Raw genomic sequence first — 17,712 nt, 5'->3', positions numbered from 1 at the left:
CGAAAGTGCTTGAACGAAGAATCCGATACAAAAGAAGCAACGATTCGAAAGAAATTTTAGAGACAGAATAGAATCGAGGTAGAAAAAAACAAACGTTCGAATGAAAAACAAGAACGAACGAAAAAGGAAGAAAGAGGAATAAAGGAAAAAGGAGAATTTGTACGCTGCAGGGGTTTCTCCTTCAGCAATGAGTAGCAGCCTTCTGCTCGATGACTTCTCAAGTACCTTCAGACGGAATGCTTGTCTCATAATTGAATCGTTGTTACGAAGAAAAAAGAAACGCAAAGACTGGTGGTTTCCTTGAAAAATTCCCGCGTTTCCCATATTTATTCTCGGAGTTCCAGGTGGGGAGATTAATCCTTCAAACGTGATGTCCTCGAGACAGGGGCACGTGTTATGGATATAGTCAGTATCGACAAACGCTTTATACCTATCTGAGCTTTAACACCATTCAGAATCTTAAATACAATGGACAAATACGTATACTCGTGTAGAACTTATGTTTACTTTGAATAAGAATAAAGGAAAAGGGAAAAAACATTTTTACAATTTTTACAGTTTTCAAATTTTTTAAATTCCTAAAGTGCTAGATTTATAAATTTTCAAAACCCTAAATTCTCAAATGTCCGATTTTTCAAATTTCCAAATTTGTTTAGCTGCCATCTCCAATCTTGCATTCTTTCTAACGAAACTCTTTTACATTAGCGTAGAAATAATTAGTCTTAACGATTCTCATCATTAATCATTCCCCGCAGAACAGTTCGCTTTCCTTCATTTTGTTTTGTTAATGGGGAAGCTTTAAAGTCGACATTCGCAAAAGGAGAGGAAGCATTCTCGAGCGATAGAAGGTCAATTTCTCTCTGATCGCTTACCATTTACAATGTAGAATTCGAAAGACGATCGATCAATCGAGCCCCGTGGTATTCGACGCGCGATTAGAGCGGCGCATCTTTTCCATATTCCGGATCAATAATCGACGTATTCTTTCAGGACGATGGTAGAACGCATGCCGGTAGAAGCAGAGAAAGTTGCGGCGGGGTCGGACGGAACGTCGCCAACGCCTTGATCAGCCTTGGTCTGAACAGTACGCGGTTAATATCCGTCGTTGGTAACGACCAGCCTGGGAAAGCTATAATTAAAAGTCTAGGAGATGGTGGCCAGACCGTTGAGCAGTTGTCAAATATGAACACGGCTAGGTACGCGTACACCTCAACCGCAATCGTGTACACTCATATGCAACCTAGGTTCTCCTTGGTTAAGGAAGAGTACGCTACAGTCTTGCTATATGACAACTTGTTATATGAACCATAAGAGAACTTCCTTTCTCTTTAATAGCGCTCAAGAAGATTTAGAAATTAAAAGTTTTAAATTCTTTAATTTATAGGGATCCCTAGATTTAAATCTTTAAATCTATACATCTCTAAACTTCATATCCCTAGATATGTTTAACAGCTTACTAACTCCTATAACAGTTAACAGATTAAAATAACATTGAAGACTAGTATTGATTTTTAATATAAATTCTTTTACCATTTTTAGATATTTCTTTTTATGTTTCTTCTTTATTCTGATTTAAGATGTACCGTAATAATCGACTACCAAGGCGAGTGCCGTTTTGTAATCGATGAGATGGAAGTACTCGCCAGTATTAGCCCAAACTTGATAAAGAAGTATCAGTCGTTAGTAGAGAATGCAAGCTTCATCGTCCTTGATGGCAATATACCTCTAGACACTATTCGTTATGTACTGGATCTCGCAACGTATTCAAAAATACCAGGTAAGTACTATCTCTGTTTACTTTTGTTTATTGGAACGTTCATTCCATGCGATGAAACGTATTTTTAAAGTATACAAAATATAAAATTTGATATAATGTTAAAAATTATATAATACAAACAGATGATGATACGTGCTCATGTATCATTACATTCCAAAGATTCTTGGAATGTTTTATAACTATAATATCGATATGTATGAACAGTTTTCTTATTCTAAAGATATAGTTTACTCTAAAGAGTGGACGGAATTAAATAGTACATATCAATGAAACATACACAGATGATCTCAGTTACACTATTACATTACCATGTAATAGTAACTTTGAAAGCAGATCTAAAACTTTAGTCGAAATTCATTCTGCAATTAAATACTTCTTTGATACTATGCTTGTGACAATCAATTATATGTACCCTCCTCTGGGTAAACCTTGATGGCTTTGTGGGTTAGGCTGCATTTGCATAACTAAATTGTGAGATTCTTTGCGCAACCTGTAGCCAGCTTTAGCATCAAGATATAACAAAAATGCTGCTAACCAATGGAACATAAATGAAATCACTGCTAAACCGTATGACCAAGATAAATGGTTAAAATTTGGATACATTAACCAATCTCTGCGCCAGCATTGCCCACCAAAGATTGACACTGCCAAAAACAGTAGTGTGCCTAAAATAGAAAGATTATAAAGATGAATGTTGGTACATAGTTAATATATTATATTGGAAAAATTTTTGCTTACCTGCTACTGCACAGCATGAAAAGGCTGTTGCAGAGAGTAGCCACTCATAATTCAACACAAATTTCAAAGGCCAACGCACTAAAGTTAGTGCAATTACAACTTGGGCAAAGAATGAGAGCAAAAGAGCAAGAGTTACAAAAGCTTGTACTACCATTAGCCATCCTGGTAGTAGCCACTCTCGAATTACAAAATATTCTTCAGAAAAGATATGATGACATCCATCAAATTGCTTGTCATACAGGTGATATGGATATCGAAATTGTTCAAAACAATATTCCCAAAGTCCCATATGTTTGAAACTACTAAATGTTTCTTGATAAGACTGAATCCAGTAGGGGCTAAAAACAAATCAGTTATATGTAATTATAAAAATAATGAATACAGTTATTACTACTACTTAAAAGATAGTTAATATTCATTGCTTGAATATTGAATGTTACATATACTTTTAAATTATGCTGCCAAGGCATACTATCTACTACCATCCATGTGTGACACTACCTTGAATATTAATGTCAATATTGTTTATTTACATATTGATTGATTTATAAGCAACTTTTTTTAATCTTTACTATTTAATAAGTTTTAAGGTTTAAAGATTGTTACCTTGTAAATGCCATTACTAGTAATAAACCAGCAATGTATGTGATAACTCCCCCAAAAACTACTGCATCTAGTAGAGAAATATAATGAAAAGTTAGGAGAGGTTAAACAGTTTTGAATCGAGGTAATGAAGAAACTGTCTTACTTACTCGACGCACGATGGTACTCTTGCTTATTAACAGACATGTCGATTACTTGCTTTATTAAGTATAAAAATTATTGATCCAGTTTAATGAAACGTTTGTTTATAAACTTTAAAAATACGGAGTTTGTCATGAACTTGCCACACCTTGCATTGCTTCTGTATTGCCAATAACGTTACTTGTTTAAGATGTTACTAGATGGCTCTGTCTGTCTAAATTTAGAGGTTTCCAAATTTCTATTCGCTAATGAAGATAACTAATTAATTAAGGTAAAATAAGGTAAATACAAATAAAAATATATTTAAACATTTAATTTAATCTTTATTTATATAAGATATGTTATAAAAATGTACATAATGTGCTTGATTGGAAACAACGATTTTAAAGAAGACAAACATGGATAATTTACTAATATATCTAAGTTACAAGTCTTTACAAATTTGTTATATATAAAGTAACCACTGGCAGTGGATGTGTACACTGTTAAAATTGTATAATATTCAACAGTTTCTTATACGTGCAATCTAAAATAGATAACTTTGTTGCATACAACAGAGATTATTCTTTCCCAGATTGTTAAAACTCTTATTAAATTTATCAAAGTCTTAACGTTTGCTTTATGCAAAATTTGTTATTAATTTCTAAACATGCAAAAATGCACAACAGAAGTAATATACTAAAATGACCATACAGAAATATCTCTGTACCATCATCATGTCCTTTATGTATAAAAATGTACAAAAATACAAATCTTGTTACACAATTCGCTTTGTACTAAAAAATAAAAATCTTACCTTACTATTTACTACTATTAAAAACAACCTAATATATGGACGGAATAGTATTACAGAATTTTGGTACTATGGTATTGTGCAAGTCTTATATAGTAGTACTATTTTTTTCACGTATGAGACTCAAGTTGGATTTTTGTTTGTGATTCTTTCAAATATTGTCGCTTTTTACGTTGAACATATGCTTCAATAAGAAACAGTACACCTGCTATAACAGTCAATGTAGTGCCCACATCTGCTATTATAAATGACCAACCAAAAAAGTTATTGTCATGTCCAGGCATCCAATCTTTAGCATTTCCAAACGAAGCAAATATCAATACTGCTATTCCACCACTTATACCACCAACAAGCAATAGAACTCCAATTGTTGTTATAAGTTGTACATATCGTTTTTGTTCTGAATCACTGCATAAAGTGAAGAATAATATCAATATAAATGATATGAGACTGAGCAGGAAACACAAGGTATAAAAAAATTGTGTTGCTATCATGAATGCTGAAACAGGATAAAGATTGACAATTAGAAGATGTTGATGATAAAATAACAATGAATGTTTATATAAATTAGTAAAAACAAACTTACGCGGCAACAGAAAACCACGAATTTCAGAATAACCTGCTGTGAAAGGATCATACACCCATCTACAGCCGACGAAATAACGTCTGGGTGCATCCATCTCATTAGGATTTGGTAGAGATTTAAAACAATGCGTCCATAGTCCTAATTTCTGGAACTTTGCATTAGTGATACGACGATCACTCACTAACCATGATGGTGTACCAAACGCAACGCATACACACACGAAAGCAATGATAAAAACACCGACGCCACAGTTGCCAGAAAAGCCTCGTTTCTTCATTTCGAAAACGCGTTTGGTGTACGGTGAGAGTTAAATGGTGGAATAGCGCGTATGACAAACAATTCAAATCCACCTGATCTAGTAAAGATCCCACGGTATTAACCACACCCAAACACGTTATGTTATGTGGTGACCATGTAGCAGACCGTCTAACCTAACCTTGTAAAGCTCAGAGTATCCCACGAGTGAAGATGCCAGTTACGTCTCAGTGAACGTTAGTCGATATACGTATTACAAACAAAAGGTTCTCAATCTGCGATTAAAATATACCCGATTCGGGAAATAAGATCGCACTTTAGTTCACTTATGGATTTGGTATTAGCTAACCGTTTCAGAGGATCTATTGTCAAGAAAGAACGTTTAGGATAGGATTATGTAAATTTTATAGACAAAAAGAACTGCTGCTGACAGCATTGCATTTAATAAAGTTTCTCGCACTTTGCGTTATTGGATGTGTCATTCTGCCTATGATTCATTATGTAATACTGTTTCCATGATTTAATACATAATTTTCAAGGCTGGAGTGAAATAGTTCAGTACGTTCCTTAGAATTCCGGATTTTGGTTACAGTATGAAATTTTCAAATTCCAAAATTACAAGTTTCAAACTTGAAATGAGATCAGTGTTCATTCGGCCCTCTGCTATTCTGCGCACTAATCGTACCCCTTTCTCGTGCACAAACAATTAAAGATAATAGAACTGATTATTTACGTGAATACTGATGTAATAACAAGGGATGATTCATTAAGTTATTTATAATTTTTACGATGGTATAATTTATTATTTTTATTACTGTCAAAACTATGCAAAATTGTTAATGAAACGTTTTTCAAATGAGATCGATATAATATGGGAAATTGTAGAAGTTGCTGATTAAAATAGAACCTAAACTGGGTCAACGACTTACATCTGACGTCGATCTTTGTACATGCAATCTCAGCCGTAATTCACGTTGAATTATTTTCTCGGATAACAAAATGGGTCACAACCTGACACTATTTTTCCTTTCACAGTTTATTTTTTCCTGTAAATCTTATTTATCAATATTTTTCTATTAATAGTATTGTAAATTTGATCTTTTTTAAGGAAAATAACATTTTAAACAAGATATTTTATTGCTTTAACTTTTCATACAGTTCTCTGATATAAAAGAATAAAACAAATATATAATATTTGTTTACATTAAGATCATGCAATACTTTAGTTACAGTTAATACTAGTTATATTTACAGACTATTTGTCTCTTTTCATAAAATCTCTTATTTCTATGGACGGAATTATTAGCATTAATTATTATATAGAACAGATAATAAATGCACAATATTTGCATTAAATATTTTGTCCAAGTGTATAATACACTCTCTTTGATGTTATAATTTTTTGCAATTATAAAAAAGTACTTCAAAATTGTTACATAGTATCTCTGGATCCACTGTAAATAATTCTTACAAAAATAATGAGTATAAATATCAAAATATACAATGAAATCTTTAAAAATCTATGTAAATATTAAACTTAATTTAAATATATATATTTGAACTGAGAGCTATGTGCAGATCTTTGATAATGCAAATAACTTATCCATCAATGAATGTTCAATTTCAATTAGATAGTTGTATGAGTCTTCTGTTCTTGATTTAATATTCTTTCCTGCTTTTTCTTATATCTACGACCTTCGATCAAAAAGAGTACACCTGCTACGACCAACATAAAACTACCAACTACAGCTAATGCATAAGACCAGCTTATATCATTGTGCTCCCAATTGGGCATCCAATCTCTACCATCACCTCTTGCGCCAAATATTATAACAGCTATAATACCACATATTCCACCCAATAGTAAGTTTCCACCAGTTGTCCACAAAAGCAACTGATACTTGTCATGATGGCGAGGACAACAGGAATATAATATAGTTAGGAAACATCCTATTAATAACAAAGTTAGGCACAATGTGAAGAAAAATTGAGTTGCAACAAAGAAATCTGGTAGAAGAATATCATGAATTATATAATATTCTTCTTCGAACACCCACCAACAACCATAAAATTTAACATCATACAAATGATGAGGGTGTTCAAATCCTTGAAAACACACTTGCCATAATCCTGTAACAATGTGATTTTGTTATAACAAAGTACAATATTTAAGATACATATTATATGGTCTTAAATGTGCTAACACAATTTTTTTAATAAGAAATTTGTATTTTTTAGTATAATATAAACATTTTAAATTTGTTTACCAATTTTAACAAATTTTGGATTTTCCAATTTTCCGTCAGTTTCGAGCCAGTTGGGTGTGGTAAATGCAATCACGATCAAAACAAATGCAAGTGCTGTGCAAACAACAGCAGCTTTCCCATTTCGAGTTTTACCCATGATTTAATTCTTGATTTAATAAGTATATTTACTTATAGTTTAAAAATAAAAAAGTATTTTTGTGTTTTAAATACAGCGTGTGGTTATGTTGAAATTTGTACACATTCTCAACCACTCTTTAATGTTCTCAATGAACTATAGCTTTGGTAGATGTCCGCCTGTTCCAGGAATTTTTGGCGCTCTTACAGCGCTTTGTATTGCGCGGGTTTATTCAAATTTTTAAATTTTTCGAAATTCGAATTACGCCAACACTAATCAAGTGATGAGATTAAGAAATAGCAACTGATACGTGATCTAACATTGCATATATATTTATTTCATAACAGTGCATAGAAAAATATACATTTATTTGATATGTTTAAATTTGTCTCTAATATATCTAATGTTTTGTTTTTAGTATGGTATGAACCTACGGACATAAAGAAGGCAACTAAAGTATTTGAAGCAAAATCACAGTGGCAAAATGTTTTACACTTTATATCTCCAAATCGAAATGAGTTATCAGTCATTGGAAAATATCTTGGTATACCAGTACCAGAAAATAAATTAAATATGGACTTAGAAGAAGTAAAAATAATTGCAGAACAAGTGGCTGAATTTGTCCCAGTAGTTATAAGTACATTGGGATCACAAGGAGTACTGGTAAACATTTAATACTTAATGTCAAAAACTTAACATAGAATTTAACTAAAAATGTCTAATGTATAATTTAATACTGTTCTTTCCAGGTCGTACGTAAAGCCTTGGGAAATGATCCTTTTTATGATGAAGGAGGTAAATTGATTGCAAACACTATGATTAATTCTCGTTTGTATCCTCCTTTATCCTATGTTTCTGATGATTCAAATGAAACATTCAACGTAAGTGGTTGTGGCGATTGTCTTACTGCTGGAATAATTTATGGAATTCATAAAAATTTAGACGAAACGGGTTGTCTTTCTTTAGCTTTAAAAGCTGCTGCACTTTCGTTAACTTCATTAGATGGAGTCCCATCTTCACTCTCATTATTGTGCAATGATATCAAATCTTGATATATAGAATAACTATTAATAATAGATAAAAACATTACTGAGAAATACAGTAGTTCATATCCTAATGCATTTATCAAATAAGCTAGTTTATTTATATTTATATTAAGCTTAAGAATTTTTATCATTTTTTATATATGTATGTAATTAAATAATACTATATTTTTTCAATTTCTCAGAAAAATAAATTAATATAAAAATTTTAACAAAAGATCAACATTTGTGTTCTAATTTACTATATCACAGTTCATTCTTTTTCTTGCCCCATTTTAAAATAAATTCTTTAACATCAAATTTTCGTTTGCATCCTTCATAATTCATGTATCTTATTTTTCCAAATATTTGTCTTTCTGACCAACCTTGATCATGAATGCCACATATAGACCACATACAACCTAATCAAACAATTATTACATATTATTATATTATACTTAAATAATTGTTACATATAAAATACAAAACTGACCTACATAACCATTAGGATCACAGCCATCTATACTGTACTTATTATTTAAATAAATAGCCCATTGTAAGGCACTTTCAGGAGATTCAGTCCATTCTAAAATTTTTTTTGCCCAATACATTCTCAGAAAACCGTGCATTTTGCCTATCATTACCATTTGATTTTGACATGCATTCCATAAATCATCATGAGTTTCAGAATTTTCTAATTGGTCTAAAGAATATAAATACTTTCTTTTATCTTTCCGATGTTTATCTAATGTTTCTATTGCCCAAGGATAAGCTCCTTCAATAAGATCATACTTTTTATTGTAGAAGCAAAAATTATCGCTTAGTTCTCGTCGAATAATGGCTTCTTCCATGAAAGATTCAACAGATTTTGGATGTATTTTTTTGTATTCCGTTATTTCTAAAATGCAACGTTGTACTGATATCATACCAAAATGAAACCAAGGAGACAAATTGCTAAGAGCATTTGCTAAAGGATCGTTGCGTTCGGTCGTATACTTTTTTATACCGTTTTGTAAAAAATTTTCTAACGCTTTGACGCCATACTCATAGCCTGGCTTAGCCCATGTAATCTCATCTACAGACATATCTACTGATATATTTTGTAGAGCCTTTTCCCAATTATTTCCTTCAATCTTAGATTTTATTTTGTGTGGATGTTTTATAACAGGTGGAAATTCTGTTAAGAATTCCTCTAATTTTGTATTTATTTTACTTCTAATTGTTCTAGCAGCATATTCCTGCTTTGATGATGCAATCCAGCAAGGTACAATATTATGTGCATCCACCTTAAAGAGAAATATATGTGTATAAAAGTGCAATCATTTACTAATTAATAAATGTATTAAGATTATATTTACTTGACAAAAAGGAATATATTCAGGAAGATCCTTTTGTAAATCATTAATCCATGACATAGGTAATCTTAATGGATTAAAATCTGCAATCACAGCTCCCATTCTATGTACTTTTACAAATTTTAAAATGCTCATATTTGGTTCACCATTCAAAAGATGAAAATTTATATTGAGATTTTTACATTCCTCCTCAACTTTCATTAATCCTTTTAAAAGAAATTTATAATATCGTATGGAAGCATAAAGAAAACTTGGCATTATACAGAAACATATATGAAGAGGCACATTATTTTTTAATGCAGTTCTTTGAGCAAAAAGCAAAGCCCAATTATCTAAAAAAAATAAAAGCTTTCTTTAATAATCTGGTATGATTAAAATAATGAATGAATATATTACATCAATACCTTGTACCCTAATATCACGAAACATCCAATATAAAATTCCTTTACAATCTTTAACATCATTTAGTTCACTTAAAAGTCGAACACGTTTTTTGTTAAAAGGAAATGTCATGATGGATTCAGATGCCTGAAAGTATAAAAAAAGTTTATGCAAAATTCAAGAGAATTTGTATATTTATGCATACTTAAAATGTCCACCTTACATTTTCCCTGTTATTTTTAAATTTTGTCAACAAGTCAGATCTTTTCTTCCGTTTAGGTGGACTCGATTCATCCATATCGTAATAATGTAATGTATTCTGTAAAGTTAAATAATATTTAAATATAAAATTATGTTAAAAACCATTTATGCACTTTACCTTTAAACTAAAGTAGTTATAGAGATATTGATACGTACTGTGTCTTATACTGTTGCTAAAACATTTTTCTTAAAATTATTAAATCATAATGCGCAATTCGCGTTTACATCTTACAATAAACTATAGTTTAGTCGGTTTAGCAAAATACCTATTACAGCGCGGGTAATCTAGGATTTAAAATCCACCAATCTAAGTTTATATACAGATATTTACATTTGCGCCATAGAATTTATACTAGTACAGTACTTGGTCTAATGTGAACTGTCTGACACGTATATTCGCAATGTAGAATTTTCTGGAGCCGTGAGAGAGGGGAAGTAACTTTTAAAAGGTTAGAATTCAGAAATACAGGTTTTCAAATTAAGAAATAAAGAATATATAAATTCCAAATTTCCAATTTGATTGAAGTTACACTAAACAGCAACCAATCAAAATTGGGCATCGTTTTACCTCATCCTGCAATGGCATCCCCCTTGCAACTATATTTTCTGTTTCTATACTCTATGTCGAGCAGAAAAGATAGAGGGCGTCACATAATACAAGAGAGAAACAGTAAAAGAGAAAGAAAGGAAGGAAAAGGAAAAGAGAGGAACGTACGAGAGAACAAGCGGACAGACTGGCAGACAGACCTGTCCGACTCGCGACTCGCGATCTCGTGGTTGCGTTTCAGCTGCTGTCCCGTGCCGCTGTTCACTAGGCACATTCGAGCACCAGAGGTCCGCGGCGTAGCAGTAGATTCTGTTCGGTGTAGAGAAAAACATACATATACAATATATATATACTAATCACACACACATACACTCAAGCATATATATATAATACGTATATACACGCATATATAGAAAGAAGGAGAGATAGAGAGAAAAGAAAAAGAAACAGATCGAAAAGAGAGTAAGAGCGAAGCGGGCGCCGTTACGATAAAAGAAGTTTTTCAGAGAGCGTATTCGGGAGCGTTCAATGGTCGAAGCAGCTATGCGCCACGCCGTCGTAGGACTCTTAGCTAGCTAGTTCGGACTCCGGGAGGTCTCGGGCCGCAGTTACGACCTCGAGAACGAGCGGGTTCGCCTCGCGAAGATGACCATAATAGTCTTTTTGATCGACACGTCGGCCTCCATGAATCAGAGGGCATATTTGGGCGGGCGACCCACACTTTTGGATGTAGCTAAGAGTGCCGTGGAGACTTTCGTGAAGGTACGCCAGTCACACAGCTTTCCCGGCCGGGCTCGTGGTTGCCAAGTCGTCGACTCGCACCATCCTCGAGACCAGCAACGTGTCGATGCTTTTATTCTCTTTACTATTCAACGCTGATCCATTTTTTTAGGTAAGACAAAGATCACCGGAAAGTCGTGGAGATCGTTACATGCTCCTGACCTTCGAAGATCCGCCCCAGAATATCAAGGTACGTTTTCTTCGTATTTCACTGCCTGTACGTTCTGCGTCTTTTTGTCCTTCTTTTTCCTTCTCTCTCTTATTTATAAGATCTTTTTATCTCTCTCTCACGTATGCTCTGTGTATTGGCCGTACCGTGTACAGTGCCCCATACGCAAAGGTTTTACGTGTTAATTTTCCTTTTGAACGTTTTTCAGTTTCTCTTTCAAACGCATCTATGATTCATTGTATCGCGCGGAGGGTCGATGTATTTGTGTTGATTGCTGCATTATTTGTGCTCTTTGGTTGCTGAATAATTAATGTGCAGTAAGAAGGCAACAAAATGCATCGTGCACTTGCCGTATCTTCCGTCCACCGTTACGGAAGAGCAGCATTGTGGGTAGTGACGCGCGAGTGGGGGGCCTACCCACGAGGGTCTTTCTCTATTCAATACGTGCGCGCCAAATTTATGAAAAGTGAATGATAGAAAATTGCTTCTGACAACAGAAATGTCATTATAGTGTTATTCTGTAAACTCTAGAGAACTATAAATACATTATTATCCAGATTCCATCTAAAATACATTTGTATATAACATATAATTGAGGTTTACAAAATATTTTCTAGGTGTTAGATCTACCAAATTTTGCATAGTATTTTCTATCATCCTAGTTAGGTGTATTATAATCTGAAGTTGAGATTTTTTATTTCAGAATTGAATAATGGTGGTCAGGCTCATGGTTCAAAAACAAGCCAAGGTTGAAAGTTGTTACAAGGATTAAGGTACTGTCACCAGTTTAATGATGGTAGAGAAGTCACAAAAGAGTTTTCCATGTGTTAGTGGAGCCCAAGGCAATAAAGAATTAGCATGAATTCAATGGAAGTTGAAGAGATTTGGAATCTCTGGTATATAATTGATTAAAATCAATGCAGTAGGCAATTAATATGGATTTCTTTTGGCTATTCTTTATTGTCTTAATATTACATGGAGGTTCTTTTCGCTCCTCTATTATTGCGGAACTTCAGTGACAGAAGTACATGCCTCGTGACAAATTGAAATTTTGTATCTTTCTTGAACCATTAACCTTGTCATCATACTTGACAAAAATAAAGAATAGTAATAATCAATATATTTTTAGTATAGATAATGTTTTAATAATAAAGTATGATCTTATACTTTTGTCACATTGACAAGAATGTTTCCCACTCATATGTAAATAAAATTTAAAAGACAAATTTATATTATGAATTGCTATTTTTTTCTAGGCTGGCTGGAAGGAAAATCTAGCAACTTTTATGAATGAGCTGAAAAATCTACAATGCGTTGGATTGACAACATTGGGTGCAGCTTTGAAACATGCTTTAGATGTTTTGAATATAAATCGTATGCAGACAGGCATAGATACGTATGGTCAAGGAAGATGCCCTTTTTATTTGGAACCATCAGTAATTGTTGTTATTACAGATGGAGGAAAATATACAACCAACAGTGGAGTTAATCAGGATGTAAGTTTTAATTATCCAAAAGGTAGAAGTATGATTAAATATATATTAAATATTTAAATTTTTGTTAAAAGTTTACATTGCCAATGCATTCTCCTATACCTGGGTCTGAGCTAACAAAGGAACCATTCAGATGGGATCAAAGATTATTTTCTTTGGTATTGCGTTTGTCTGGAACACCAGCTGTTGAAAGAGATACTGGCTTGGTGGCAAGTGATTCGTCTCCCATAGATGCTATGTGCGAAGTTACTGGAGGTATATAATATTTTTTCAAGTATTTTTGTAGTTTAAATGTTTAACTTCTCTATTTGTAAACAATGATTATTTATATAATTCATTACTTATTGCAGGTCGTTCGTATTGTATAACGTCTTTCAGAATGATGATGCAGTGTATAGATTCTTTGGTACAAAAGGTTCAGTCTGGTGTAGTAATAAATTTTGAAAAAATTGGTCCAGATCCTCCGCCTTTAACTAACGAAGCACAGCATGCGGACGATGATGAAAACGAAGACGAGAACAATACAGTAAATGGAGTGCGAACATACCCACCTAATCCAACAGTACCAGGGAACACTGCATGGCATTCTTGTAGAAGACTGATTTATGTTCCAAGATCTGCACAGAAAGGTTTTGCAGTTGGATTCTGGCCGATTCCTGAAAGTTTTTGGCCTGACCTTAGTGCTAGTTCTTTGCCTCCTAGGTCAGCACATCCAAACGTGAAATTTACTTGTACCAGTCAAGAGCCTATGGTGATAGAAAATCTCCCATTTGATAAATATGAACTGGAGCCAAGTCCTTTAACTCAATACATATTAGCTAGAAAGCAACCAACAATATGTTGGCAAGTTTTTGTAGCTAACTGCTATAAATCAAGTGATGTAGGTCATCCATTCGGATATTTAAAAGCAAGTACCAATTTAACGTGCGTGAATCTTTTTGTTATGCCGTACAATTACCCAGTTCTGTTACCTTTGCTGGAAGAACTTTTTAAAGTTCACAGATTAAAACCAACAAACGAATGGCGAACGCAATTTCAAAATTATATGAGAACCATGCCCACTTATTATGCAGCGGTAAGTTTCTAACTGATCTCGTGTAATAATGAAATCATATGTGTTATTTTACATTTAATAACATTTTATTTTACAGTCTCTCAGAAGAGCTTTAACTAGAATGGGCGCTCCTGCACCATTAGCACAAACGTTAATACCTGATAACATGGACAACTCTTTATCCTATAGTGTGTTAAATTATTTAAAACGACTGAAGAATCAAGCTAAAATTGAATTTGACAGACTTTGTAACGAAGTTCTTTCTAAGCAACTCGTTAATGCCAACATGACAAAGAATTTAGTAAACGGAAGTACAACAACAATAACGGAAGGAGTAAGAGTGATACCTAGAACTCCTTTAAAGAAAGACTTGGTAAATATTACTTTTTGTCTAGCAAATAGTGTATCAAGTATTTGAAGTACCTTCTATAACATAATTCTGTTTTTCACTTTATTAGGTATCACATCCATTATTACAAGACAAATTCACGGGATTGAGGGATCAACTAAACGAATTTGGCGGTTTTGTAGTTGGATTAGTTAGAAATCAACAGCGTGGAGCACACAGTTACAGGAACGCATTCGATGTACCGCGAAAATCTCTTTTAGATCAAGTTGTCAGAATGCGTGCCAATTTCCTACAACCTGGTTTGTTACATACGAAATTACTTGACGACGATTACGTTCATTCGATGCCTTTAGCTCAAATGGGAAATTATCAAGAATACCTGAAACGTATGACTCCGCCTTTAAGAGAAATCGAAAGTGCTCCTGTTAGACAACACATGTTTGGTAATTACAATTTATCAGTTAAATTTTTTCAAAGAGTTCACGTTCAAAGTGATTTATTTCTTACGATTGTATTTTAGGTAATCCTTTCAAAATAGATAAAAGAATGATGGTCGACGAAGCGGATATTGATATGGTTGGCGCAACGTCTTCGACATCGAAAAGTGGTCTTAAACGTTCGTTGCCCGCTTCTGATGGAGGAGGATCGTTAGCTTCAAAGCCACCACCGAATAAACGAAAACCGGGTCCAATTCCTAAAGACGTAGTTGTACGAAGACCGTCATATACACCTACAAATACTCCACCAAGTTCGCCGGTACCATGGGTTGATGAAACGAAGAATCAAGTGATTCCAACGGCTGATTCGAATCAAGTTCCGTCAACAACTACGAACTCAACACCTAGTGTATCGAGTACGCCGTGTGTGACTCCACCGGAGAAATTAGTAAACGGATTAGCAGAAATGCCGACCATACCAGTTTTCGAGCCAGTTCCCGTAGAACATACAAACAATCACATGGATGCTCCACCGACTTTAACACCGATTGTTAATAACGTTGAGGTCCCAAAGACCGAAGGAAAGACGGAGAAAAGTGAAAATGTTAAAAACGAATGTAACAAACTACCTCTTAACGATTGTGTTGAAAATAGTGTGAAGGTTGAAAACTCAGTTGACGAAAGGTTATCCAACCACGTCGAAGAAAAATGCGAGGCTAAAGTGGAGAAAGATAAAGTTTTAACGAAAAAAGAATTGGAAGATATCAGAAGACACAATTTGTCCGTTCGAGAACTTGTTTATAAGGAAGTGCGGAGAAGAGGTACAAGTAAGTTGAAAACATTATTCTGATGCATGAAACTGCTAGTATACAAACATTACAGACATAAGTTATGATCTACATACAATTTGTAATATTGTTCCAGATTATGCGACACTATTTTCACATTTACACCAAATTCAAGGAACTCTAGATATACGACTTGCATTTTTGCGAGATATTGTCAAAGAATCATTGCGATTTAAAAGGCGCAACTTGGCATCGTTACTAGAAGAATATTTGAAAACTATACAAGAGGATGGCTGGACTGTAAACCACAAAGTGAATCACAATGGTGCCACAAAAATAAGCTAAGATTTCATTGCATAATCAGGGCATTATTTCGATGACAAAAATTAAGAATTCGATAAACGATGTGGAAAGTATAAATAGGATACAAGGTACCCTAACAAGCAAGTCGTACAGTAGCGAGCATGGTAGGCTTCCCAACAGAAAATGACTATGTAGGGAAAAGAGACTCCGTCACTTCTTGGTTTTTGAATGATAAATTTTCAAATTTACATATTTGATAACTGAAGATCAAGTGGTGCAATCCCCTTCCTCTATGCTAGTCTTTATATGAAGGAAGCCTACGTTGCACCGGAGTGTACATCTGTATAACGTTAAGCGGACTAGTGTTTAAGGATGTATGTTGCCAAGGCATGTGAAGTGATAATAATTGTTAAATCTAATAAAACAAAATAGCATTTTGGATGTCAACCAGGGATATATAGCTTTCAGTGTTTTTGTTCTTGTTTTCAGTTTATGACTGTACAGTTGGTAGAAATATCTAAGACGAGTATGTTTATAGCGATAATAAGTTCAATTCGGTAGCAGTTCAATAATTTTACAAATATATTTTATGTGTTCATTAAATAATCGAAATGTTATGTTTCAAGATTTTTCACTTAATCAGTCAACATTAATGACTATCGCAAGCAAGTTCATTATTATAAATTGTTTAGCGTACGATATAAAATGTAATTATTTTAAAAAATTTTTCACTTAACGTTAATAAAAAATAATAATGTGTCATTTGTAGAACACTATTTGAAATTTTATTGACTTCTCGAATGCAGGCATTTGAGACCCTTTTAATTTGATATTATTTCCTGGATAATAATTATTAATTACGATTTAAGGTCTAAATTTCTCTATTTTGTGAACAAATCAATGTAAATATAATGTCCTAGAAAAAGTACAATGGTTAATTAAATAGCTTCATTCTACCAGCTGCGCAATCAAGAATATAAGTAAAAGAGAAATAGATATATTTCTTGTATTATCTTCTTTTTTTTCATATAAGATTTAGTACTGTCATCCAGAATATAAGTGGAAAACCAAATCCATCAGCACGTAACATGCTCTGTAGATTTTGTTATATATATATATATATGTTGTTAATACTGTAAAGTTAAATCGAAGTGTAATTTCTATAAACAAAAGAAAAGACGCTTACGTACGAATTTTTAGAAGTTGAATACATATCTTCTGTTAAAAAAAGAAAGAATTGTAAAATTTTACATTTTGTAAGTAAGAGAAGTATACTATATTTGATTATGTAATTCTCTAAATTAAAAGACTTTAAAAATAGAACTTGTTTGCTCATGGATACATCTTTTTTTCTGATATTCAGTATACACAATGTTAGCTTTACAAACTGTCATAAGAATAAATGTTTATATTTGATATCTACTACTAAACTTATTAGACAATTTTTAATGAGGGGTTGACAGTGCCTAATGCTATTGAAATTACTATAAAAAGAAAT

General features: G+C 33.2%; 6 protein-coding genes across 12 annotated transcripts in view; 2 read left to right on the top strand and 4 right to left on the bottom strand.

Annotated features, from left to right (window-relative positions):
- LOC100875246 (uncharacterized) overlaps positions 1-8,327 on the top strand; it is a 38,126-nt gene extending 29,799 nt beyond the window's left edge. For 3 of the 4 annotated variants that reach the window (XM_076529099.1, XM_076529097.1, XM_076529098.1), the window contains exons 7-10: positions 991-1,265; positions 1,578-1,777; positions 7,694-7,938; positions 8,025-8,327. In XM_076529099.1, the coding sequence (XP_076385214.1) occupies positions 991-1,265; positions 1,578-1,777; positions 7,694-7,938; positions 8,025-8,327 (1,023 nt within the window). The remainder of the gene's footprint in view (positions 1-990; positions 1,266-1,577; positions 1,778-7,693; positions 7,939-8,024) is intronic. The other variant, XM_012293603.2, reaches the window with a different exon arrangement.
- On the bottom strand, positions 1,790-3,451 carry pck (Claudin superfamily protein pickel). The gene is made up of 4 exons (XM_003706780.3): positions 3,268-3,451; positions 3,122-3,188; positions 2,516-2,853; positions 1,790-2,442 (listed from the first exon to the last, which is right to left on the bottom strand). Exons 1-4 carry the CDS (start codon positions 3,302-3,304, stop codon positions 2,180-2,182), a joined length of 705 nt encoding a protein of 234 aa, XP_003706828.2. The 5' UTR covers positions 3,305-3,451; the 3' UTR covers positions 1,790-2,179.
- sinu (claudin family member sinuous) lies at positions 3,562-5,398 on the bottom strand. The gene is made up of 2 exons (XM_012293602.2): positions 4,639-5,398; positions 3,562-4,551 (listed from the first exon to the last, which is right to left on the bottom strand). Exons 1-2 carry the CDS (start codon positions 4,913-4,915, stop codon positions 4,163-4,165), a joined length of 666 nt encoding a protein of 221 aa, XP_012148992.1. The 5' UTR covers positions 4,916-5,398; the 3' UTR covers positions 3,562-4,162.
- kune (claudin) lies at positions 6,007-7,420 on the bottom strand. Its single transcript, XM_003706782.3, has 2 exons — positions 7,161-7,420; positions 6,007-7,023 (listed from the first exon to the last, which is right to left on the bottom strand). Exons 1-2 carry the CDS (start codon positions 7,294-7,296, stop codon positions 6,521-6,523), a joined length of 639 nt encoding a protein of 212 aa, XP_003706830.1. The 5' UTR covers positions 7,297-7,420; the 3' UTR covers positions 6,007-6,520.
- On the bottom strand, positions 7,592-10,811 carry LOC100875764 (deoxyribodipyrimidine photo-lyase). Of its 3 annotated transcripts, XM_076529107.1 has the most exons (7): positions 10,451-10,811; positions 10,257-10,352; positions 10,057-10,180; positions 9,656-9,984; positions 9,304-9,583; positions 8,791-9,195; positions 7,592-8,719 (listed from the first exon to the last, which is right to left on the bottom strand). In XM_076529107.1, the coding sequence occupies exons 2-7, from the start codon at positions 10,329-10,331 to the stop codon at positions 8,565-8,567; spliced, it is 1,368 nt and encodes a 455-aa protein (XP_076385222.1). In that variant the 5' UTR covers positions 10,332-10,352; positions 10,451-10,811; the 3' UTR covers positions 7,592-8,564. The 3 variants fall into 3 exon arrangements, with proteins under 3 accessions (XP_076385222.1, XP_076385221.1, XP_012148996.2); XM_076529106.1 differs by having other exon boundaries at positions 8,791-9,583; positions 10,413-10,811; XM_012293606.2 differs by having other exon boundaries at positions 8,791-9,583.
- Positions 10,812-11,065: 254 nt separating this feature from the next.
- Positions 11,066-17,630, top strand: IntS6 (integrator complex subunit 6). Of its 2 annotated transcripts, XM_012293595.2 has the most exons (10): positions 11,588-11,603; positions 11,734-11,811; positions 12,494-12,563; positions 13,047-13,286; positions 13,358-13,538; positions 13,634-14,358; positions 14,435-14,710; positions 14,796-15,129; positions 15,207-15,950; positions 16,048-17,630. In XM_012293595.2, the coding sequence occupies exons 4-10, from the start codon at positions 13,077-13,079 to the stop codon at positions 16,254-16,256; spliced, it is 2,679 nt and encodes an 892-aa protein (XP_012148985.1). In that variant the 5' UTR covers positions 11,588-11,603; positions 11,734-11,811; positions 12,494-12,563; positions 13,047-13,076; the 3' UTR covers positions 16,257-17,630. The 2 variants fall into 2 exon arrangements, with proteins under 2 accessions (XP_003706824.1, XP_012148985.1); XM_003706776.3 differs by lacking the exon at positions 12,494-12,563 and having other exon boundaries at positions 11,066-11,603.
- The last annotated feature ends 82 nt before the right edge of the window (positions 17,631-17,712 follow it).

The sequence above is a fragment of the Megachile rotundata genome, chromosome 2 (genome assembly GCF_050947335.1).
Source record: "Megachile rotundata isolate GNS110a chromosome 2, iyMegRotu1, whole genome shotgun sequence".
NCBI classification, from domain to species: domain Eukaryota; kingdom Metazoa; phylum Arthropoda; class Insecta; order Hymenoptera; family Megachilidae; genus Megachile; species Megachile rotundata.
The sequence above is the reverse complement of the archived record's forward strand: the minus strand, read 5'-3'. Positions and strand labels throughout refer to the sequence as shown.